Here is a 26,965-nt window from a genome sequence, read left to right as displayed (position 1 = left end):
TAAAAACAGTTCAGCGTGACTTTCATACTACTTATGGTGTGGACCCTCATACAGCACAGAGCATTAGACGATGGCATGACCAATTCCAAGAAATAGGTTGTTTGTGTAAAGGCAAATCTCCAGGCCGTCCCTTGACTGCATCCACCATAGTTTCACAAGGTGTCTGCAGAAATCCATTCGCCAAGCAGCTCGACAGCTCATTGTGCCCCCCTGTGTCCATCTGGCATGTGTTGCATCGATATTTACACATGATTCCATTCGAAGTCAGCTACTGCAAGCTCTTCATGAAGGTGAGAAATGACAATTCTGTAATTTTGTTCTTGGCAAAATGGAGGATGACAGTTTTCTTCCACACTTAGTGTTTAGTGATGAGGCAACATTCCATTTAAATGGACAGGTGAACTGTCATAATGTGAGGATGTGGGGTATGGGACAACCAAATGAAGTTGTACAACGTGAGAGGAACTCTCCAAAATTTAATGTGTCTTGTGCAGTCTCACAGGAAAAGGTATATGGTCCATTTTTCTTTGCCGAGAACACTGTTACAGGAAGCACATATCTCGATATACTTAAGAACTTTCTTTTCCCTCAATTGGAGACTGATTTGAATGACTTCATTAGGATGGGGTACCATCACTCTGGCATCTGGAAGTGCAGGAATTTTTAAATCATAGGATTACTGAACAATGGATCAGTCGCACTGGTGAGTCAGCCATACATTATTGGCCTCCAAGGTCACCAGACCTGACTGTATGTGTTTATTTCTTGTGGGAGTTCATAAAAGACTCTGTTTATGTCCCTCCATACCAACAACAGTGAATGAACTGAGACATCACACAACAGCAGCTGTGGAAGCTGTAACTCAAGACATAAGCCATACTCGCTGCAGAGTGGGAACAATCTGAATATCACATTAACATGTGCCATGCATTTCAAGGGGGGGGGGGGGCATATTGAACACTCATGAAAAGATATGAAAAAATTTTTTGAGTTTCCCATTCATTAAAAAACAATATTCATTGTGTATGTTGATTAGTTTCAGAAATTTATACGTGCCAGATTGGATGATTCTTTTTGATACACCCTGTATTTCATTATATTAACATACAAAGTGGACTATTATGCTCTATGTGACCAACTGACTAAATTGAGTTCTCTCTAACTTAATTGAAGTTTAGATTTTTCAGATATGAATTCAGTAAAACTTTGTGCTTACCTTTCGATGATTGCTACCAATCTTATCTAATTTCTTAGTAGTTTCAATGAACTGAAGCATCTGTATCTTTTGTTTCTCTGTTCCAGAGTGAACATCTCTGAATTAGAACTTACCTTAGAAAAAAGTTCACGGCCAGATATAATCTTCATAAGGAAACATGGCCATGAAATATACCTAAGTTTGTATGAAAGTTTAGAACAGGCTAACAACACTGTGGAAAATATTGAAGCAGTGTATACAACATTAGCCCTTCTCATAGCAGAGCTGGCATCTGAAGAGACTGTCATGGATCTCTTGAGGCTTGTCATAAGCATACAGGTATACAGAAATAATATTCCTTTTGGTTTTTATTTATTTTCGACAACTGTGACATACTGTATTTGCCCAATAGGACATGGCTCTTACAAATGGAACCCTGAGTACTGCTCAGAAGTTCAACCTCCATGCAGTGGTTGCTAGTCTTCTTGTTATGATACCTAATGTTGTTCCAATACCTTCACTGAGAGAATATGCAGAAAAGGTAAGTTTTACTTTTTATAAAAAGGTTTTGCACTTGACAACTATTTGTGATAGCTACGCACATTTATTGTCAGCCGAGAACATTTCCTTAGCTTATAATCTGACAGAGTATCTTGAGAAGTGCCTACTTTCCATTTACATTGTCCACTTACATGCATGCAAGTTTATGGATATTTGTCAATTGAAAGTAGTTACCTGCTTTTATAAGTACTTTCAAAGCTATTAATTCAGATCTGAATGTTTTTATTCACCTTTGTGAGATAATGGAAGTATCTAGAATGTTCTTCTCGTATTTCTTTAGGATGATGTGCATTTGTGTTCTTTGCATGACTGTAACAGATGTTTTTTGCAGTGTAGCATTCTGTTCCCATTAGTCTGGGTGACTGTGGAACTGAAACTTCTCTCAAATAGTACTGATTGACTGCATACTGCAAACGAATATATTTGAACCTGTGAGCTGTTTGCTTTAAGTTTTTTTATTATTATTTTATTTGTTTTATTTTTTATTCTTTACCTCAGTATTGTCAGAAATCAAGTCCAAGTTACAAAAGCAGATTCAACAGCAGGAGCTTCACAGTGAAATTGTGTGTATTGAGTACACACAGAAAGTACACAGGGAATTGAACTACCTGTCTCAGTAGAATGGTGCTGTTTATGTATCTAATGTTCTAGCTAATACCAACAGTCCATAAATAAATAAGTCCCAGAACCGTCCGGGAATCACTAGTATTAAATGATAAATAATTGTATATATATATAAATAATGAAAAGAGTGCAACCACTTAAAGACCTAGCATTAAACATTTAAATTATAAATTGATTTGTGAGTTCACACCCTGTGTACATAACTTCAGCTTATGATGGGATGTGAAATAATGTCTCTGGTTAAAAAATAACTACAAAGGGTCACATGAACTGGTGCAAAACAGTTCCCTCCTTTAATGCAAAGTTTATAAAAATTATTTTCAGAGCTTATTAACAGCAACATTAAATGAATGTAAGCAGGTGGTTTCGGTACAATTAATTAAATTAGGTAACACTGTAGTTTATTCTTTTAAATAAAAATGTTCATTTTGAACAAACAAAAGTCCTTTTGTGGCTAAAAACTGTTGAGATAGCAATGTGAGCTGGCAGCCAATGTACACAGTGTTTCGCTAAATGAAGAACAACCTATTACTCATTTTGTATGACACCATATGAAAACTTTAGAAATCACATCATAAAAAGCTTCATTAAAACCTCTATGTTCAACACTGATTTCACACATGCGCGCATAACTCATGCTATATTGTGAGTAACAACTTTCCTTTTCCATTGTTTGTAATGAAACTGGTGACTTTTGAATATGTGGCTGTCTATCACTTAGGAGGTAACAAGACCAACTTGTCTGTACTGTGTCTCCACATGAAGACCTCCCACCACTATCTCACAGTGTGAAGTGTTCACTCCCTCCCAGGATGAAGTGTCCATTTCATCTACAAACATCTCTTCTTGCCTTCCTTCCTGTGTGTTCCTCTACCACCACAGCTATGTATCCTGTCATTGGCTATCACTGTTACTGCCTACGTACCAACAGCATCATCATAACTTAACACAGCATAAAATTTACAGTTTTCAAACCAGTTGGCTTATTTACATATATGACATCTTTTATGAATCATGCTAAAACACTTGTTAATTTGATATTATACAATGTATAAATAATGTCTTATGTCATTTTAAATTAGTAGTTTGCAACATTTCTAAGTTCATCTTTTCACACCTACTAGATTAAATCACTAGAAATTATAGATATAACTTACTTCTAAGGTGCAATGTATGGTCATTTATTTCATCTGTACCCTTTCCTTACCTTTAAAATATAGCTTAGACATTTGCGTAATAATACTGCACAGATGTTACTTTTGCATAGTGGGTGTTGGATAAAGATATTGAGGTTTCTAATTTTGCATGCCATGGTGTATTTTAATACGTCACTCAGTTTATGTGAGCAGAATTTACATCTCATTGTTAGAAATTTTTGGAACATCAATTTTAGCTGTTTTATGTAAGTCCTCAATATGTACTTGTGTGGGTTTTCCTCCTTACAGAGGCTGCAACAACTTACCTTCACTGCTTGTTGCTAATCCTTTCTGCCCCAGCCCAGTAGAATAAGCAGCACTCAGTTATTGGCAGCTGCTTGTTCCTGTTTCCACTCAAAGGTAACTTTTTCGAAGACTTTCCTATATGGAAAGCACTTTACCCATCATGCTAAGCTCCTTCTAGCTGTGTCAGGTGCTCACGGCTAAGTGATACCGAGATAAAAACTGTGTAGAACTTGCCTTACTGTAATTTCACAGCACACTCAAAGCCAGCACAGGTATTCACTCTGGTAAGTCCTGTCACAGGCCAAACTTTTCAACAGAAGGCTGCATCATTGTCCAGCACTTTGATATCAAACTTAGGGAAAACTCCTCTTAAAATAATTCCAGGTGCAATTACATTTATGCACAGGAGTAAATGCAATAACTCACTGTATAGTTTATGTTTAGCCTGTAACTAAAGTGAAAACATCGCTAAGCTTTTGGATGATGTCTTTCTGCAGAGCTAACTAATTCAGAATACACATACATATGAGAAGTTACCCACCAAATTGGCATACACCACAGTGATGTCAAATGGACATTCAACCACCATCATGAAACATAAAACACTGAAGATCTGCCTCGTATTGGTCACCTGCAATCAGTGCTAATGGCCACAGCCTAAAAATCATGGCTCATTAGTATTCCAAGTAGAACAGCACACTGCCATCTTGAATGGCTGTGTCAAACCAACACTATGCATTTATCTCCACATGATCAATTTGGCCTCTAAGTGTCTGTGGCAAACAACAATATATTTCCTCCTCAAATATCATAGTGTGCGAAGAAGGTGGATGAGAGAGAACCTGGAATGGAACCTGGATTAGTGGCTTCAGATTTTCTTCACCAACAAATCCAGGATTTGTCTGATGCCTGATGTAGAAGAGTGTAGAGGTGGCCAGATACTAATACATGTTAAAGGCATACAGTCCCATTGGTTCAGCAGGGAGGTAGGTCAGTAGGTAGTTTAATCAAGCATTGGACTGCTACCATTTATGCATGTCAGGTGCCTCTAATTCCCTATTGAGGATAATTTGATGGCTGCACTTTATTGTAACAAAATCCTTCAAGCTATTGTGCTGCAGCCACCTGATAAACACCTTCCTCTAGAAGGACTGAATCAACTGGATGGAACCATCTGTGGTATCTGCTGACATCAGCCCAATTGGGTACGTTTGGGAGCAATTGAAACCTGAATCGTTTCCTCACAGGGGTCTTCCTCACAAACTGAATGACCTCATAAGGGCTGTCATTGCAGAGTGGCATGTTTGAATAGCAGCAGCTTGACAACCTTGTAGACAGCATGCCAAGGGGGATTCAGGCATGTTAACAATGCGCAGAACAGAGCAACATAGCTTTGAATGTTACCTGGTAGCAGATTTTGATGTCACACATGAAGTTTTAAACCTACTGCTTTTATTTTGGTTGTTGTATTGTTTTACAGGTATAAATAAAAATATGGAAACACTAAAAACACAAGACATTATCATACTTAATACACTGTAGGAAAACTGTTGGCATTGAAAACACCTTCCATTCATCGTGGAATGGATAGGCGCAGGTCCTGAATGGTTTTCAAGAGAATCTTATACCATTCTTCCTGCAAAATAGTGGCAAGTTCAGGTAATGAGAGTGGAAGTGGATAGCCGTCACGTACCTTTCTCTCCAAAGTAGACCACAAAGGTTCAATCAGGTGACTGTGGTGGCCAGGGGAGATGCAATAACTCATCCTCATGTTCACAAAACGAGTTCTGGATGATACGAGCTGCGTGAACAGAGCCCTGTCATCTTGCAGCACAGCATCACCATTGTGGAATGAACATTGTACCATGTGATGGATCTGATCTTCCAAAATGGTCACATAATCGTGGAAAGTAATGTGACATTGCAGAGAAACCATGGTCTGCATGGAATACCATGACATGGCTGCCCTAATCATCACTGACCCCTGCCATGTTTCACTCTTGTGATGTAAACTCTGCCAGGAGCTAGACATGGTGTGACAAAAGACTCATCTGACCAAATGACTTTCTTCCTTTGTTCTGTCATTCACATTTTATGACTTCAGCATCGCATTTATCTGTTATGGGCATTTGAATCACTGATTGGTTTTGGAATTCCAGCTCTCCCTGCAATTCCCTGCTTCTGGAGCTCCCATTGTGTAGTTTTGGCACTGGAAGGTTTCATGAGTGTGACATTCATTTCTACAGTGAACACCCCCCCCCCCCCCCCCCCTGCAGGTCTTGGGATTAGAATAGGCCCGAGGTATCCCTGCTTGTCATAAGAGACAACTAAAATGGTCCCCTGTAGGTTTTGACCTCCATTTTTCAAAATTTTCCCGAAGAGTGAGCGAGTTGGGGAAGGGCGCCTTACATGGTGCATCGTATCCATTGTGCATTGTGCATTGCAGTCCCGCTCATTCTCCATCTCTTGGGTGAGAACACCTTCCTGGGTGCGTTTTCCACCATGCACTATGCAGTGTCGCTTTCTGAGCCAATGATGACCGTGGGCTTCCTTGCACCTCATATTGAGCACAGTAGCCAGTCCGTTGTGATGGGGCCACCATGTACCCTGTTAGTTGTACCGCCTGACAACACAGGGATCGCCCTGCTGATGCCTGTGCTGTTAAGTCCCAACATATGCCAAGGAGTAGATGCCCGTCGCCCTGGGGCATCGGGACTCTCAGCAAAGGCCATCCTGCCTGGTGGCTTTTGCTGCGGCTGGGTGGCGCCCACGGGGAGGGCTCCTGGTCAGAGTGGGTGGCATCAGGGCAGATGATGTGCAATGAAGTGTACCACGTCATCACTTGCTGGTGATCAGACACCAGCAGTCTCTAAGTGTTCCAAGTCTCAGTACAATGCAAGAAAGTGCGACCCTAAATCATTCCCCTCCCTGGCCACACCATGGAGGAACGCTAGGTTAAGGATGGCAGTGAACCTTATTCACCCCAGTTCCTCGTATGTACGAGAACTAATAGGGACTCCTTTGTTTCAATGAAGCCACAGTTTTTTGTAGAGCATTTAGAGGACAAGTTTGGGGAGGTGGAGTGCATGTCCAAAATGAGCTCTGGATTAGTCTTGATAAAAACAGCATCCTCTGTCCAGTCACGGGCTTTACTCACTTGTAACAAATTGGTGGATGTTCCTGTTACCATCACACCACATAAGAGCTTAAATATGGTCCGGGGTATTATATTCCTCATGGACCTTCTTTTGCAGTCTGCCGATGAGCTGTGCACCAATTTAGTGGCGAGGTGTTCATTTCGTGCAGCGTGTCCATCGGCGTCTGATGGATCATCAGGTTGCCACCGGTGCCTTCATCTTGGCCTTCGAAGGTGACATCTTACCCGAGAAGGTCTAGGTGATGGTCTACTGCCGTGATGTCAGGCAGTAGACCCCTCCCTCGATGTGGTGCTGTAAGTGCTGGAAGTTCGTCCATATGTCTTCCCGCTGTACTTCCAGTGTCACATGTTGAGATTGTGGACATCCATCACATTCCAATACTCCATGTGCCTCGCCTCCCATCTGTGTCAACTGCGGTGAGCATCATTCATCTTGTTCGCCAGACTGCAGGATTTTACAGAAAGAGAGGAAAATCATGGAATACAAAACCCTGGACCAACTGACCTACACTGAGGCTAAGAGAAAATATGAGCATGTACATCCTGTGGCTATGATCCTCTCATATGCTACCATCACGAGAACAGTTGTAGCCCCATCAGTTCTGCGAATTCCAGTCGGCTCTCAGAGCCTGAAGGCTACACTTGCCCCCTTGATGGTGGGGGGAGGGGGGGGCAATTTCCCCCCTGTTGCTCCCACACCACCTACCTCTGGAGCACTGCCGCGCCAACTATCGGGGACACCAGTCCCCACTTCCCAGCCGGAGAAGCATAAGTCCCTTGGGTCACTCCCTTCCCAGGTTTCTGCTAGTGGGAAAGATGACATCCGCCAGTGGCTGAAGTGCCCAAAAGCAGCTGGTCGTAGGGCTTCACACTCATCCTCAGCCTGGAGACTGAATCAGTGAAGCCCTCCTAGCCAGAGAAACTCAAGGAGCAGCGAAAAAGTCCAAAAAGAAGACACCTAAGACCAAGGAAATTGCGGTGGCACCCACACCACCACTATGCTACCTACAAGGTCTGCATTTAGGGATGAGGTGGAGATTCTGGCGTCTGCTGAGGACCTAGATCTTGCCAGACCCTCAGACACAATGGATATACACTGCTCAGGCAATAAGGCTGTGGCAGCAGGTGACCCTGAGGCGTAACCTGCCTCATTGAATGTTCCATGCCTTCCCAGTCTCACGATGTCATCCTCCAGTGGAATTGTGGTTGTTTTTTCCACCGCCTGGCTGATTTACGGCAGCTGTTAAGTATTACATCTGCTTTCTGTATTGCCCTCCAGGAAACTTGGTTCCCTGCAATGCTGACCCTGCCCTCCGCGGCTATAAGGGATATTACAGGAACCATAGCGACTATAATTGAGTGTCAGTTGGAGTTTGTGTTTAAGTCCTAAACTTAGTCTGTAGTGCAACTGTGCCACTTCAAACCCCTCTTGAAGCTGTGGCTGTCAGAACAAGGGTGACACAGGAAATAACTGTTTGCAATGTATATCTTCCTCCAGATGATGCAGTACCCTTGAATGTATTAGCTGCACTGATTGATCAACTCCCTAAACCTTTCCTACTTTGGGGTGGCACCGTGCTTACTGGCCAAGGCAGGGATGTCGAAACTTTACTGTCTCAGTTCGACCTCGGCCTCTTAGTAAATACTGGGGCCCCAACACATTTCAGTGTGGCTCATGGTAGTTACTCAGCCATTGATTTATCCATTTGCAGCTAAGGACGTCTCCCATCCATCCACTGGAGAGCACATGACGACCTGTGTGGTAGTGACTACTTCCCAATCTTCCTGTCACTGCCCCGGCATCAGGCCCATGGACGCTTGCCCAGATGGGCTTTAAACAAGGCAGACTGGGAAACTTTCACCTCTGTGTGAAATATGCTCACTATTTTTATATACTTGAATTTAGCATATTTCGTGACAGTACTCACTTTTCCGTGAAATGTTTATAAGATGATATTTGACTTTTCTGTGTTGGCTTCAGTTGTCTAGTGAAAGTATGATTCCACAATGGTGTTTCATCGGCTGCAGAAATGACCTGGTTCAATGCGTTTGCCTCATTTTTGGTGCTTCAAATACCATTTCTTCGAATGTGGTTCCTGCTTGATGTTTATATAAAAAAAGTAGTAACATAATTCATTTTTCCAGTTCACTTGCAAATTATTATAACGGTGACCTGCACATTGGTCCACTGTCACACACACCGAGAGTTCACTGCCGACTGACTACGGTCAAAGACGACTCCAGCGTCAAAGACATTTTACACAACAGACAAGCTTCCACTTGTAACCAGTCTCTTTGATATTCTTCGTCACATCTACTAATATTAATCAATATGCTGTCACTCTCAAACATATAAGCAAATTAGCATAAAATAAGGCAAATTACAATTCACAAAAAAAAATATTCTGACAAAAATATAAGAAAACATTTACAACTTCCCTCATTAGATTTCATATCGACAAATCCGGTAGAAAAACACACATCTCCCAGATCCATTACATGTGGTCACGGTTGACTCTCCCCCATATGGTAACGTCAATATCATGGTTGAGCAGGTGACTACAACAAACGTTAATGCAGCGGAAAACACAATCCCTCGCACTTTCAGGTGCCCCCGGCGAAAGACGCCACTTGGTGATCCCCAGAAGTCGCTGAGACAATTAAGGAGCATCGGCGAACTCTACAGCGGCATAAGTGGCGCCCTTCCCTGGAGCACCTTATAGCCTTTAAGCAGCTCCATGCCCGCGTTCACCAGCATATCAAAAGACAGAAGCAGGAGTGTTCGGAGAGATATGCCTTGACCATTGGATGCCGTACGTCACTTTGGTGTGTTATCTACCGATGCAAACACAATTGCCAAGCACTTTGCTGAGCACTATGCTTGGGCTTCAGTGTCGGAGCATTGCCCTCCAGCCTTTCACACTCTCAAATGGCGGCTGGAAGGGAAAGTCCTCTCGTTCACTACACGCCACAGTGAATCCTGTAATGCCCCATTTACAGAATGGGAGCTCCTCAGTGCCCTTGCACATTGCCCCGACACAGCTCCTGGGCCAGATCGGATCCACAGTCAGATTATTAAACATCTCTCATCTGATTACAAGCAACATCTCCTCATCATCTTCAACCGGATCTAGTACGTTGGCACCTTCCCATCGCAATGGCGGGAGAGCAACATCATTCCAGTGCTCAAACCCGGTAAAAACCCACTTGATGTGGATAACTATTGGCATATCATCCTCACCAACATTCTTTGTAAGCTGCTGGAACATATTGTGTGTAGGCAGTTGAGTTGGGTCCTGAAGTCATGTGGCCTACTGGCTCCATGTCAGGGCAGCTTCCGCCAGGGTTGCTTTACCACTGATAATCTTGTGTTCCTCGAGTCTGCCATCTGAACAGCCTTTTCCAGACGCCAACACCTTGTCGCCATCTTTTTTGATTTACGAAAAGCGTATGACACCACCTGACGACATCATATCCTTGCCACATTATACGAGTGGGGTCTCCGAGGCCTGCTCCCGATTTTTATCCAAAATTTCCTGTCGCTTCGTACTTTCCATTTCCAAGTTGGTGCCTCCCATAGTTTGCCTCATATCCAGGAGAATGGGGTCCTGCAGGGCTTCGTATTGAGTTTATCTCTATTTTTAGTGGCCATTAATGGTCTAGCAGCAGCTGTAGGCCTGTCTGTCTCACCGTCTCTGCATGCAGATGACTTCTGCCTTTCGTACTGCTCCACCGGTATTGGTGTTGCTGAGCGGCGCCTACAGGGAGTCATCCACAAGGCGCAGTAATGGGCTCTAGCCCACAGTTTCCAGTTTTCGGCCGCAAAGTCGTGTGTTATGCACTTCTGTCAGCGTTGTACCGTTCATCCAGAACCAGAACTTTACCTTAATGACAATCTATTCACTATAGTGGAAAGATACCGATTCTTATGACTGGTTTTTGACGCCCGATTGACTTGGCTTCCTCACCTCTGTCAGCTTAAGTGGAAGTGCTGGCAGCACCTCAATGCCCTCCGCTGCCTGAGCAACACCAACTGGGGTGCAGATCGCTCTATGCTGCTGCACCTCTACAGAGCCCTTGTTCAATTCTGTCTTGACTGCGGGAGTCTCGTTTATGGTTCATCAGCATCCTCAGTGTTGTGTTTACTTGATCCAATGCACCACTGTGGTGATCGCCTATCGAGAGGAACTTCTGGAAGAGTCTGGTGACCAGCATCCTTGTGGAGGCCGGAGTCCCTCCATTGCAGGTTAGCCGTGCACAATTGGTCTTCAGTTACGTTGCACACATTCGCAGTTCTCCTGCGCATCCAAATTAGCATCTCCTTTTCCCGTCCACAGCGGTTCATCTCCTGCATCGGCTGCCCAGGTCAGGGCTTCCAATTGCAGTTCGTGTGCGATCCCTTCTCTCCGAACTGGAGTCCTTGCCTTTACCACTTATCTTCAGGTTCATACACGAACACCTCCATGGTGTACACCTAGGCCGCAGCTTCGCCTGGACCTTTCACATGGCCCTAAGGACTCAGTTAAACCTGCGACTCTCCCCTCTCACATCCTCTCGTTTCTCGACGTGTCCCGGGGCCATGAAATGGTTTACAACAATGGCTCGATGGCTGATGGTCACGTTGGCTTTGCCTATGTTCATGGGGGCATATAGAACAGCACTCCTTGCCAGATGGCTGCAGTGTTTTCACTGCAGAGCTGGCGGCCATATCTCATACTTATGAGCACATCTGCTCATGCCCAGGCGAGTCATTTGTCCTGTGTACTGACTCCTTGAGCAGCCTACAAGCTATCGACCAGTGCTACCCTCGTCATCCTTTGATGGCGACCATCCAGGAGTCCATATATGCCCTGGAACGGTCCAATCATTCAGTGGTGTTTGTCTGAACCCCAGGTCACGTCGGAATCCCAGGCGACGAACTTGCCGACAAGCTGGCCAAACAGGCTACCCAGAAACTGCTTATGGAGATCGGCTTCTCTGAAACTGACCTGAGTTCATTATTACGCCGCAAGGTTTACCGGCTTTGAGAGACCGATTGGCATAACCTGAGTACACACAACAAGCTGTGTGGCATTAGGGAAACTATGAAAGTGTGGAAGACGTCTGTGTATGCCTCTCACAGGGACTCTGTGGTTGTCTGTCAGATCCACATTGGCCATACGTGGCTGACGCATGGTTACCTCCTCCACGCGAGGACCCATCTCAGTGTCACTGTGGCTCATGAATGACGTTTGTCTATCTCTTGCTAGACTGCCCACTTTTACAGCGGGCTTTTAACCTTCCCAGCACCCTACCTTTGGTGTTGGGTGACAATGCCTCAACAGCAGCTTTAGTTTTACATTTTATTCTTGAGGGTGGGTTTTGTCATTTGCTCTAAGTTTTAGCACATGTCCTTTGTCCCTGTGTGTCCTCCACCCTAGTGGTTTCAGGATGGGGGTGTTAATGTGTTGCAGAGTGGCTGGCTTTTCCTTTTTATCCTCATGGTTCGCCAGCCATGGTAACCTGCTTTCTTGTTTAAACCTCTTCTATCTGTCTCTTGTGCCTTCATGGTTTTCTTGCCCCTTTTGTCCATTTAAGTGTTTGTTTTCCTTGAGTTCTCGTGGGTTTACCTTTCATTCTGTTTTGTGTTGTCTCATTGTCTTGTCACCCTTGTGGCATTGTTTCCTTCGGAACAAGGGACCGATGACCTCGTAGTTTGATCCCCCCCCCCCCCCCCCATCTTTTAAACCAACCAACCAATTTGCAGTGACTTTTGCAACTGTAGTCATAAATCTCTTCATTGACCATCTATCACGATCACTCGACACACATTTTTGTCAAGCTGTGACATAGCAGATAATGATTTTCCACTTTCCCTGTGTGGTATAAATCTTTGATACAATGGCTCTTGAAACACCAACACTTTGGCTATGTTGATTACAGAACCACCCACCTTAGGAACACCAACAATTTGACCTTCTCCAAATTCACTTATGTCCAACATAATGTGCCACAATTGCACTGAACATTGTTCTGACCACGACTGACACTTGCAATGTGTTGAGGACATAGTGCAGGTGCCGTTCACAGACAAATACATCAGCGCAACCTGTGGGCTTGGCTAGCAATTCCATTTATGTTCAGTGTTTCCGTATTTTTGTCCAATTGCTGTATTTCACAGTAAGGTTACTTTTTTAAATTACATAAGGGCTGTTTATTAATTCTCTGCCTCTCTTGAATCCAAGCCAACATGTTGTTGTTGTTATTGTTTTGTTGTTGTTGTTGTTGTTGTTGTTGTGGTCTTCAGTCCTGAGACTGGTTTGATGCAGCTCTCCATGCTACTCTATCCAGTGCAAGCTTGTTCATCTCCCAGTACCTACTGCAGCCTACATCCTTCTGAATCCGCTTAGAGTATTCATCTCTGGATCTCCCTCTACGATTTTTACCCTCCACGCTGCCCTCCAGTACTAAATTCGTGATCCCTCGATGTCTCAGAACATGTCCTACCAACCGATCCCTTCTTCTAGTCAAGTTGTGCCACAAGCTCCTCTTCTCCCCAATTCTATTCAATACCTCCTCATTAGTTATGTGATCTCCCCATCTAATCTTCAGCATTCTTCTGTAGCACCACATTTCAAAAGCTTCTATCCTCTACTTGTCTAAACTATTTATCGTCCATGTTTCACTTCCATACATGGCTACACTCCATTCAAATATTTTCAGAAACAACTTCCTGACATTTTAATCTATACTCAGTGTTAACAAATTTTTCTTCTTCAGAAACGCTTTCCTTGCCATTGCCAGTCTACATTTTATAACCTCTCTCCTTCGACCCTCCTCAGTTATTTTGCTCCCCAAATAGCAAAACTCCTTTAAAAGTCTTTAAGTGTCTCATTTCCTAATCTAATTCCCTCAGCATCACCCAACTTAATTTGACTATATTCCATTACCCTCGTTTTGCTTTTGTTGATGTTCAACTTATACCCTCCTTTCAAGACACTGTCCATTCCGTTCAACTGTTCTTCCAAGTCCTTTGCTGTCTCTGACAGAATTACAATGTCATCGGCGAACCTCATAGTTTTTATTTCTTCTCCATGGATTTTAATACCTACTCTGAACTTTTCTTTTGTTTCCTTTATAGCTTGCTCAATATACAGATTGAATAACAACCCTGTCTCACTCCCTTCCCAACCACTGCTTCCCTTTCATACCCCTCGACTCTTATAACTGCCAACTGGTTTCTGTACAAATTGTAAATAGCCTTTCGCTCCCTGTATTTTACCCCTGCCACCTTCAGAATTTGAAAGAGAGTATTCCAGTCAACATTGTCAAAAGCTTTCTCTAAGTCTACAAATGCCTTTCCTTAATCTTTCTTCTAAGATAAGTTGTACGGTCAGTATTGCCTCACGTGTTCCAACATTTCTACGGAATCCAAACTGATCTTCCCCGAGGTCGGCTTCTATCAGTTTTTCCATTCGTCTGTAAAGATTCGCGTTAGTATTTTGCAGCTGTGACTTATTAAACTGATATTTCGGTAATTTTCACATCTGTCAACACCTGCTTTCTTTGGGATTGGAATTATTATATTCTTCTTGAAGTCTGAGGGTATTTCGCCTGTCTCGTACATCTTGCTCACCAGATGGTAGAGTTTTGTCAGGACTGGCTCTCCCAAGGCTGTCAGTAGTTCTAATGGAATGTTGTCTACTCCGGGGGCCTTGTTTCGACTTAGGTCTTTCAGTGCTCTGTCAAACTCTTCAAGCAGTATCGTATCTCCCATTTCATCTTCATCTACATCCTCTTCCATTTCCATAATATTGTCCTTAAGTACATCGCCCTTGTGTAGACCATCTATATACTCCTTCCACCTTTCTCCTTTCCATTCTTTGCTTAGAACTGGGTTTCCATCAAAGCTCTTGATATTCAGGCAAGTGGTTCTCCTTTCTCCAAAGGTCTCTTTAACTTTCCTGTAGGCAGTATCTATCTTACTCCTAGTGAGATAAGCCTCTACATCCTTATATTTGTCCTCTAGCCATCCCTGCTTAGCCATTTCGCACTTCCTGTCGATCTCATTTTTGAGACGTTTGTATTCGTTTTTGCCTGCTTCATTTACTGCATTTTTATATTTTCTCCTTTCATCAATTAAATTCAATATTTCTTCTGTTACCCAAGGATTTCTATTAGCCCTCATCTTTTTACCTATTTGATCCTCTGCTGCCTTCACTATTTCATCCCTCAAAGCTACCCATTCTTCCTCTACTGTATTTCTTTCCCCCATTCCTGTCAATTGTTCCTTTATGCTCTCCCTGAAACCTGGTTCCTAAATCTCTGTCTTACCATTATGTAAACTATATGATACCAACATATGTAACGAAAAAGGCAAAGGAATTCAATAATCAGTCTCAACTTCAATCTGTATTTTGCTGCAGATCTAGGTTTCAGCTGTTGAATAGCTTTCCTCAATGCATTTAAACTGAGTCATATAGGCTCATCAAGCTTGTGACAAAACATGTTACTCTACAACTTGAACATGTCTGATAGTCTGATTAGAATCTGGCTATCTACTTGTGAAAATTGTATAGTAAAGTTTTGTCAGAAGCTTGATGAATCTACATGGCTTGGTTTAAATGCACTGAGGATGACTATTCACCATCTAATGGGAATGCTGAGTCACAGAGAGGCACAACAAAAAGCCTGTCGGGAAGTTAGATTTTGGACAACAAGGCCTTTATACCAGCTTTTCAAATTTATACTTGTTCATTCAAGTTCCGAAAGAACAGACATCACATATAGTTGAAGTGAGGACAGCCAGTGATCTCTTCAGTGCTAATGCACACCTGGCTCAGTCTCTTACAGTAGTCAGCAAAATGCCACGAATAATGAGCATAATGGGCAAGGGGCATTATGATGACCAATGTGTCAGGACGGCGCAGTGGTCAGCGCATCTCTCTAGTAAGCAGGAGACCCTGGTGGGAATCCTGGTCTCGCGTAAATTTTCAACTTCCCCCTTTGATATAATCAGTGCACACTCACAGCCAATGTCTGTAATTCCTTCGTGTCTTAAATAAACAATGTAGTCAAAATTTGATCCCCATCCTGTGCAACACTCTCCTTAATGTGTCAACACACCATAGTAATTCAGTTCTTTACCTGCTTGCTGTGAGGAGCTTTATTACAGAGTGGACTCTCTTCTCCACTGAGTAGAAATGCCTTACAGTATCTCGTATCACATCGCCATTGGAACAATTGCAATGAAACTTTTATTATGTTGATCTTTGATGCCTTTTACCAGGAATTTAAAGAGAAGGTTCACTGGTAGAAATTACCTCCCTTTGAATTTTTATAGTAGTTCTTCCATGTAAGTAAAGCTGTCATCACCCCGAAGGTTGATTTGAACAACACAGTCCTTTACTAGGCATTGTGCTATTAGAAGTGGTATGTCATTGCCTTCTTCCAGTATGGATTCCAAATCACAGTGAAACTTGGCATTTTTCATATTCAAAAACATTGACAAAAATGATTGAAACACAGAATGACAGATAAAAATCCTGTCTGTCCAGGGATCTAACATGAGACCTATGCATCTGTACTCTGGCATAATACCACTGAGCTACTGTGGTATTCTGTTATTACAGATATGCCAGCATAATTTACAGCATGCTGACTACTTTGACTAGATACACTGGCACAAAAAATGCTTTACATCAATTGCTTATTCCATTAGCCTTAACTGTTATTTCCCTTGCAAGCTGAAAAACACAACACTGAATGTGAGGAATTGATGTTTTCCCACTCTTGTAGCACTTATTGTTGTACCTTGTATTTTACCCCTTTCAACCACACATTTGCAGGATCTATCTGTGATTATCATTATCAGTTTTCTGGAGTAAAAATGCCATTAAGTCCTGAGGATTCCGCATCTTCTGTTGCTGTAGTGGAAGATAGTCATAGCATGGATTACTTTTCAGAAGTGTTGATTACTACACCTTCCACAGTTTTCAGAACCATTATAAGGTACAGGGAAACTGGAGCCCATGTAAAGAAACCAGTATCAGGTCTGAAAAGAGCAGCACCAGCAAGAAACAACCACTTCTTTTATCTTTAAAGTTCTACACAAACATCACACCATCGCCACTAAACTACAAAACTGCAGAAATCACCAGAGGGCATCGCACAGCTCGACTACATTTTGCAAGGGAATATCGCAGTTAAATAGTATGACGATGGGAACAAGTGGTGTTCACTGATGAGTCGTGATTTGCCTGCCATCATTGGACAGTACAGAGAGAGAGTGAAGAAAGCTAGGGGAAAGTAATTCCTCTTGCACATTCTCAACCACGATGATGGCGTGGGTGGGAATCACTATGACTGCAAGGACAGATTTGGTCTTTGTGGAGCAAGGGAGCCTTGAAGCACTTCAGTGTATGGAGTAAATCCTTCTGAAGCCTGTTGTGCCTTTTGCGTCATTTATTGGTGATGGTTTGACATGAATGCACGACCACATATGCCCATCTGTTGTGAGAATTGTGCAAGAGTTCTTGGATGAAGTGAGATTCGTGCTGTGGCTTAGCCCACTGAAAGTCCTCATTTGAATCCTATTGAACGAGTGTGGGACCAGCGGGGTAGAAGGTACTCTCGTCATTCAGAGACCCTACAGGACCTAAGGTGGCCCTCAAGAGGAAGGCTTTCGAAGATGCAAAGAGAAATCTGTAAATTGAAGTATAAAAATCCAAAAGAGAGTTTCATTACCTTCAGGAGTGTCCTCAAAATTTGCTTGAAATTTCAATCCATACAAGTTACATCTATATCTGTGACTTAATTTGTTTATAATCTTTTTCCATTGTTCCACCTAGATGGGACCATGCCACAATATTTTATCATAAAATAGTAGATTAGTGCCATTAAAGGGACTGGACTTTAGAATAAAAAATTTAAATAAAAAAATGTTTAGGAAACTGAAGTGCTGCTGTTTCTTTGCCAATCAGTGTGTGTAAAACTTCTTTCTCTAGCTTTCTGATCACATGATTTTATAATATTTCTTATTTCCTATACTCACCGCATTACTCATCTGTCCCTTCTTGCGATCTGACATTCTTGTCACAACATTGTGGAGCCAGATGAAATAATACTGGTGAACACTGATTTACTAATTACTGAACTAAGCACTTTTCTGTGCAAATGAGAAACAACACAGCAATCACACAGATATAAATAACTAGGTAATATGAATATAATAGAGGGAAACATCCCACGTGGGAAAAATATATCTAAAAACAAAGATTCTGTAACTTACCAAACGAAAGCGTTGGTACATTGATAGAGACAAAAAACACACAAATTTGTGTGTGTGTTTGTGTGTTTTTTGTCTCTATCAACGTACCAACGCTTTCGTTTGGTAAGTTACAGAACCTTTGTTTTTAGATATAACTAGGTAATATAATGCACATATGAAATAAAACTGGAGAGCTTACACAGAGAACTACAGAACATGACACAAAATGCTGAGAATGACGTCTGGTAGTAAGGCAGTATTTTTTGTATTTTTTGGACGCCCAGTACTGCTGACCATAGGTAGCCATGGGGGTTGGAATAGAGCAGTGGGAAGGACTTTTCCCGTACACCCCCATCCCACCCCGTACTGGCACTCTTCAGCCTGCTATGGGTTCTTGCCATAAAAGAACCATCACCTGTAAAATAATCATTAACGAATTCTGTTGAACCACATCCCACTCTCAAAAGCATTTGACAATTTCATAATACATACAGTGATAATAGATGTCAAGTAAAGTACATATATTTAAATTTTCCACCAAATTGTTTGAATTATATATCAAATTACAAAACTTGCAGATAGATGTATTTCTAAATGTTTTACATGTGTTCAGTATGTAATATTTGGTAATTAATGATCAGTTTTAACGTGAATAATTTGTCAGATCATCATCTTACGACAAACTATGGCTCCTTACCTGTTACCGGAGTTGTTGGCAAGGTATGATGTGGAGCCAGGCCCTATACCGGCAGAGCTGTTGGTTGACCAGGCAGTGGTTGCTGAGAAGCTCAGGAATGCAGGCATGGATGCTACACGGCTCCAGTCAGCCGCTCCTTTTGCAGGTATGCAACTGTGACCAACTAAACTAGAGTATAGAGAACGTCTTTGGATTGGACTGGCTGCCAATATACATCAGAGAAAGACATTGTTCAGCTTTGAGTCTTTGCCATTTTAAGTAGTATCATTGCTCATCATGAACTGGATAAAAATCACAGCAATAAGTCTTAACATGAGAAGGAGTTAATTATTCCTGTGCATTATTACAAGCAAGAAGTCAGTTATAAAAAAATGTATGTGGTGACTGCCTTACTCACACTTTCACTTACGGGATGGAGGAATGTATACTACAATTAATGATTGTATTGGTGAGAAATCTTCATCATTCTCCTCTATGCAGTTCAGAACTGGAATGTTAATAACTGTTTATTCATCAACAGATTTCAATCAAAAGTTAACTATTCAAGTATACTGGTGCCTACAGGGGTAGATTAACATGCTGTGTGCAGTGCTCTTTTGTATAAAAATATAGCTGGCAGTATCAGTGTTACACTACTCTTTTATGACCCATTGTTGTCATTGATACCAAGTGGTTATAATTAAAGTGCAGCTACTCACAGAGCTCCAGTGTGGGCTGCAATTTTCGTATGGTAGGAAAACTTGGTTGATATTCTAATGCATTAATGCGAGACTGATTTTCACTGGAAAATAATTGGTTCCAATTTTGGCCACCAGGTGCAAATCTGGCACTGTAAATGCAACAACAAAGTTATATAGAAATGTTTCCACAGGTAATGGGTTAGGAAGTGAATGTGAGCAGAAAATGTCAAGCTAGTGAGAATGGCATAATGTTGATTTTATTATTGACTGCTGCTTGCACAATTTCATTTGTTTAGTGTAAGCACTCGAGGTGGTGACAAGGTGCTGTACAGTGCCAGATTTTCACCTGATGGACAAAATTGGAACTAATTTTTTTAAGCATAAATCAGTCCCACATTAACACATTAGGATGTCTATCAAGTTTCACTGCCATGCGATAATTACAGCCCATGCTGGACCTCCGTGTTAACTGCACTTTAATTATAACAACCCGGTAAAATGCACACACATCAAGAGCGTTGTGATAATACTGAATTTGGACTACATTGTTAATTTTTTGATTTGTCTATATGCAAATATTGTCAGCATTCGTTAGGGTGAAAGGAATGTTGGACTTATGGAAGGATACAGATCTGGAGAATCAGATTATCTAGTGGGATGCTTTATATTTTAAAGCAAGAAATGTTTTATTATTAGTTTATGGTTTCTTACTTTTTGACCAACCCTTACTCTGTGTTTTTGCAATAATGATTGACTTTATACCTTTGTGTTATTTAAGAATTACTCTTTTAACAATCCTTTTTTTTAAGTATGTTGGCTCTCATGGTCTCATCAATCTATTTTTTGTAGGAAATCTCTGTTAGACAATTATTATTTGAGTACATTGTTCCTTTTTTTCCAAATGTATACTTGGCTTTTGGTCCACAGTGATGAACAGTATTGGGAGACTTGTCAGTAAAATGGCAATAGAATAGTTTTAGTCCAGAGGAACAATAAGATCCATAAATATCACTTCTCCCCATGAACAATGGACCATGTTACCATGGGGTGGCTTCTGCACCTCAGTAATACAGCCAGCCATACCATATGTGTAATCACATTGAAGAGTATCTATCAAGAGAACAGACAGACATATGGTTCCTGAAGATTGGTGGCAGTCTTTTCAGTCAATGGCACATAGATGCTCTTATTTTCAGTAGATGCAGGGACCAGGGACGACAGTCTGGATATTTGACTTATATGGCATTGTAACATTAGCTAAAATGGCTCCATTGTCTTGGTACTTTGACAGCTGAAAGCAAGAGGAAACTACAGCCATTAAATTTCCTGATGGCCGGCAGCTCTGTTCAATGATGGCATCCTTCTGAGGAAAATATTTTTGCGGTAAGATAGTCCTTCCTTCAGATATCCGGGCAGGAACTACTTAGAAGGATGTTGGCATCAGAAAAAATAAACCAGGTATTCTAGAAATAGGAGCTTGGATATTAGATCCCTTAATCAGGTAAGTAGATTAGAGAACTTGAAATGAGAAATGGATGTTGTTGTTGTTGTTGTGGTCTTCAGTCCTGAGACTGGTTTGATGTAGCTCTCCATGCTACTCTATCCTGTGCAAGCTTCTTCATCTCCCAGTACCTACTGCAACCTACATCCTTCTGAATCTGCTTAGTGTATTGATCTCTTGGTCTCCCTCTACGATTTTTACCCTCCACGCTGCCCTCCAATGCTAAATTTGTGATCCCTTGATGCCTCAAAACATGTCCTACCAACCGATCCCTTTTTCTAGTCAAGTTGTGCCACAAACTTCTCTTCTCCCCAATCCTATTCAATACCTCCTCATTAGTTACGCGATCTACCCACCTTATCTTCAGCATTCTTCTATAGCACCACATTTCAAAAGCTTCTATTCTCTTCTTGTCCAAACTGGTTATTGCCCATGTTTCACTTCCATACATGGCTACACTCCATACAAATACTTTCAGAAACGACTTCCTGACACTTAAATCTATACTCGATGTTAACAAATTTCTCTTCTTCAGAAACGATTTCCTTCCCATTGCCAGTCTACATTTTATATCCTCTCTACTTCGACCATCATCAGTTATTTTGCTCCCTAAATAGCAAAACTCCTTTACTACTTTGTGTCTCATTTCCTAATCTAATCCCCTCAGCATCACCCGATTTAATTTGACTACATTCCATTATCCTCATTTTGCTTTTGTTGATGTTCATCTTATATTCTCCTTTCAAGACACTGTCCATTCCGTTCAACTGCTCTTCCAAGTCCTTTGCTGTCTCTGACAGAATTACAATGTCATCAGTGAACCTCAAAGTTTTTACTTCTTCTCCATGAATTTTAATACCTACTCCGAATTTTTCTTTTGTTTACTTTACTGCTTGCTCAATATACAGATTGAATAACATCGGGGAGAGGCTACAACCCTGTCTCACTCCCTTCCCAACCACTACTTCCCTTTCATGCCCCTCGACTCTTATAACTGCCATCTGGTTTCTGTACAAATTGTAAATAGCCTTTCGCTCCCTGTATTTTACCCCTGCCACCTTCAGAATTTGAAAGAGAGTATTCCAGTTAACGTTCTCTAAGTCTACAAATGCTAGAAACGTAGGTTTGCCTTTTCTTAATCTTTCTTCTAACATAAGTCGTAAGGTTAGTATTGCCTCACGTGTTCCAACATTTCTACGGAATCCAAACTGATCTTCCCCGAGGTCGGCTTCTACCAGTTTTTCCATTCGTCTGTAAAGAATTCGCGTTAGTATTTTGCAGCTGTGACTTATTAAACTGATAGTTCGGTAATTTTCACATCTGTCAACACCTGCTTTCTTTGGGATTGTAATTATTATATTCTTCTTGAAGTCCGTGGGTATTTTGCCTGTCTCATACATCTTGCTCACCAGATGGTAGAGTTTTGTCATGACTGGCTCTCCCAAGGCCATCAGTAGTTCTAATGGAATGTTGTCTACTCCCGGGGCCTTGTTTCGACTCAGGTCTTTCAGTGCTCTGTCAAACTCTTCACGCAGTATCGTATCTCCCATTTCATCTTCATCTACATCCTTTTCCATTTCCATAATATTGTCCTCAAGTACATCGCCCTTGTATAATCCCTCTATATACTCCTTCCACCTTTCTGCCTTCCCTTCTTTGCTTAGAACTGGGTTGCCATCTGAGCTCTTGATATTCATACAAGTGGTTCTCTTCTCTCCAAAGGTCTCTTTAATTTTCCTGTAGGCAGTATCTATCTTACCCCTAGTGAGACAAGCCTCTACATCCTTACATTTGTCCTCTAGCCATCCCTGCTTAGCCATTTTGCACTTCCTGTCGATCTCATTTTTGAGACGTTTGTATTCGTTTTTGCCTGCTTCATTTACTGCATTTTTATATTTTCTCCTTTCATCAATTAAATTCAATATTTCTTCTGTTACCCAAGGATTTCTATTAGCCCTTGTCTTTTTACCTACTTGATCGTCTGCTGCCTTCACTACTTCATCCCTCAGAGCTACTCATTCTTCTTCTACTGTATTTCTTTCCCCCATTCCTGTCAATTGTTCCCTTATGCTCTCCCTGAAACTCTGTACAACCTCTGGTTTAGTCAGTTTATCCAGGTCCCATCTCCTTAAATTCCCACCTTTTTGCAGTTTCTTCAGTTTCAATCTGCAGTTCATAACCAATAGATTGTGGTCAGAATCCACATCTGCCCCTGGAAATGTCTTACAATTTAAAACCTGGTTCCTAAATCTCTGTCTTACCATTATATAATCTATCTGATACCTTTTAGTATCTCCAGGATTCTTCCAGGTATACAACCTTCTTTTATGATTCTTGAACCAAGTGTTAGCTATGATTAAGTTATGCTCTGTGCAAAATTCTACAAGGCGGCTTCCTCTTTCATTTCTTCCCCCCAATCCATATTCACCTACTATGTTTCCTTCTCTCCCTTTTCCTACTGACGAATTCCAGTCACCCATGACTATTAAATTTTCGTCTCCCTTCACTACCTGAATAATTTCTTTTATCTCGTCATACATTTCATCAATTTCTTCATCATCTGCAGAGCTAGTTGGCATATAAACTTGTACTACTGTAGTAGGCATGGGCTTTGCGTCTATCTTGGCCACAATAATGCATTCACTATGCTGTTTGTAGTTGCTAACCTGCACTCCTATTTTTTTATTCATTATTAAACCTACTCCTGTATTACCCTTATTTGATTTTGTACTTATAACCCTGTAATCACCTGACCAAAAGTCTTGTTCCTCCTGCCACCGAACTTCACTAATTCCCGCTATATCTAACTTTAACCTATCTATTTCCCTTTTTAAATTTTCTAACCTACCTGCCCGATTAAGGGATCTGACATTCCACGCTCCGATCCGTAGAACGCCAGTTTTCTATCTCCTGATAACGACATCCTCTTGAGTAGTCCCCGCCCGGAAATCCGAATGGGGGACTATTTTACCTCCGGAATATTTTACCCAAGAGGACGCCATCATCATTTAATCATACAGTAAAGCTGCATGTCCTCGGGAAATGGATAGGTTGAAGTTAGATAAAGGGAGCTCTAGTGAAGGGCAGTGGTAGGAAGAACAGGATGTCTGTTCAGTTGAGGGCTTGGTAATCAACATATAATCCAATAGGCATATTATGGGAACAGGTCAGATAATTAATAAGAAAATGGGAATGTGGGAGAATTAATATGAATGGCCTCGTCATAGACAAAGCCAAGACCCACCACAGTAGTGCAAGTATGTATGCATAACAGCCATGTAGGTGATGAAGAGGTTTAAAAAATGAATGGGATAAAATAAATTATTCAGTACTTTAAGGAAAATGGAAATTTAAATGTAATGGAGGACTGGAATTTGATAGGAAGAGAAAGAAGGGAGGGAAAACATAATGGAAGAACGTAGACAGGGGGGATGAGCAATCAAAGGGGAAGCCACATGGCAGAATGTTACACAGATACAATTTAACACTTGCTTTAACAATCATACAAGATAACTTGGAGCCACTAGAAAATTTCAAATAGAGTATTTAATAAGTAATATATAGATTATTTAATGCTAAGACAGAAATTTCAATATCAGATTTGGAAACTGGTTGTGTGATAGTAAAAGAACTTTACAGCTGAAGCGGTATTTTCAACCTCTGGTATAATGCTCAGTTGCAGATTGTTTTAGCATAATTTATTGGTTATGAGTTGCAGATTAAAACTGAAGAAATCCCAAAAAGGTAAGCAAATTAAGATGAGACCTGAATAAATTGTAAGAACCAATGATCATTGAGAATTTCAAGGGGAGCACCAGGCAGTAATTGAAAAGAAATAGAATGGAAGATGAATGGGTAGCTTTGAGAGATTAAATAGGGAAAGGAGCAGAGGATCAAATAGGCAAAAAGACAAGTCTGATGAAAAGTAAGAGGAGGGACGTGAAGATTAGATGGAAGTTGTAGTACTGTGAGAAGAAGTTGACAGAGCACTGAAAGACAAGTCAAGGAGAGGCACCTGGAGTAGACGGCATTCCCTAAGAAGTGTGTACACCCTGTAACAAAACTATTCCACCTACTGTGCAAGGTATGTGAGACAGGCAAAATACCCTGACTTCAAGAAGAATGTAATAATTTCAATTCCAAAGAAGGCAAGTATTGACAGTTGTGACTATTACTGAACAATAGTAAGTCATGGCTGAAAGGTACTCTAAACATTTACAGGAGATCAGAAGGACCACAGATTGGAAATGAGCTATTATTGTGAAAATACCCAAAAAAGGAGATGTTACTAACTGCAACAACTGGTGGGGTATTACCCTACTGTCAGTACCGAGTAAGGTACTTTCGAGGATAATTTTAAACTGCATTAAGGATTCTGTGGAAGCACGACTGAGGAGAGAGCAGGCTGGTTTTAGAAAACATCATAACTGTGTGTTCCTTATCAATACTCTCAGAATTATTTTGGAACAAAGTGTGGAGTGGCAACACACCCTGTACCTAACCTTCATTGATTTTGGAAAGGCTTTCGACTCTGTCAAAGAGTCATGTGGGATACACTTGCAAAATATGGCATTCCAACGGAGATTATTAACATCATTGAGGAGATGTATGAAGACTATGAATGCCAAGTGCTACATAATGGAGAAGTAACAGAGCCTTTCCAAGTTAATTCGGGAGTACGACAAGGGTGTATTCTTTTGCCAACACTATTTCTTTTGGTGTTGGACCATGTGATGAAGAGAGTTATGGGGGGACAGAAGAGAGGTGTGCAATGGTGGATGCGAGATAGGCTCGAAGATTTAGATTTCACAGACGACGTCTGCCTAATGACACAACGATATCGAGGCATTGAAGAGAAACTGGCCAGGTTACAGAGAGAGGCAGAAGTTGCAGACCTCAAGATAAATGTTCGCAAAACCAAAGAAATGTGGATAAGTTTGACCATCACGAATATGGTGGCCATTAATGGAGAGGACATAGAGCAGGTCCAATCTTTCCTCTATCTCGGAAGTATAGTCACGACTACAGGAGGCACTGAGGAGGACGTCCGTAGTTGCATCCACAAAGCAAATGGTGCATTTGTACAACTGTTCCCTGTTTGGAGAAATAGGAACATATCAAAGAAGACCAAACTCTGGCTTTTCAGTAGCAATGTGAAGGCTGTTCTGTTGTATGGTTGCGAAACTTGGAAGGTGACTAACCACTTTAAAAACCAGCTCCAAGTTTTTATCAACTGTTGTCTCCAGCGTATTTTAAATGTGAGATGGACAGATATAATGATAAATGAAGTTTTTTGAAGAGAGACAAATCAGCAACCAATCTATATACAAATCAAGGAAAGAAAATGGAACTGGATTGGGCATACATTGAGGAATCTAGATGGAGCTGTTGAAAGAGTGGTTCTAGACTGGAACCCTCAACGAGTTAGAAAACGTGGCTGTCCCAAACAGACCTGGAAAAGGACGATTGAGAGAGAAGCTGCAGAGGATGGGGGACACCTGGAGTGAAGTGAAGAGACTTGCTAGAAATCGTACCAGGTGAAAGAATTTCATTACGGCCTTATGTCCCAGAGGGAATGACAGGAACTAAGTCAAGTTAAGTCAAGGAGGACTGGTAGAAGCTGACCTTGGGGATGATCAGTTTGAATTCCACATAAATACACTGATGGAAAAAAAATGACACCAAGGAGGAGTTGTGCAACATCAACAGAAGTTGGTAGGCATCTTTCTACAACTGAAAGACGATGTTTATTAAAATTTTGTGCCACTCTCTTAAGAGTGGTGCTAGTAGTGCCACTGTGAAGATGCAAATCAGATTTGCTTTAAATACATGCTATAATGAGACTGGACATGATGAATTG

At 41.5% G+C, this 26,965-nt stretch overlaps 1 protein-coding gene across 2 annotated transcripts in view; it reads left to right on the top strand.

The window, feature by feature from the left end:
- LOC126194847 (protein EFR3 homolog cmp44E) overlaps positions 1-26,965 on the top strand; it is a 96,212-nt gene that overhangs the window by 51,971 nt on the left and 17,276 nt on the right. For both annotated transcript variants that reach the window (XM_049933188.1, XM_049933189.1), the window contains exons 12-14: positions 1,303-1,534; positions 1,608-1,736; positions 18,892-19,069. In XM_049933188.1, the coding sequence (XP_049789145.1) occupies positions 1,303-1,534; positions 1,608-1,736; positions 18,892-19,069 (539 nt within the window). The remainder of the gene's footprint in view (positions 1-1,302; positions 1,535-1,607; positions 1,737-18,891; positions 19,070-26,965) is intronic.

This window comes from Schistocerca nitens, chromosome 7 (genome assembly GCF_023898315.1).
Source record: "Schistocerca nitens isolate TAMUIC-IGC-003100 chromosome 7, iqSchNite1.1, whole genome shotgun sequence".
NCBI lineage: Eukaryota > Metazoa > Arthropoda > Insecta > Orthoptera > Acrididae > Schistocerca > Schistocerca nitens.
The sequence above is the reverse complement of the archived record's forward strand: the minus strand, read 5'-3'. Positions and strand labels throughout refer to the sequence as shown.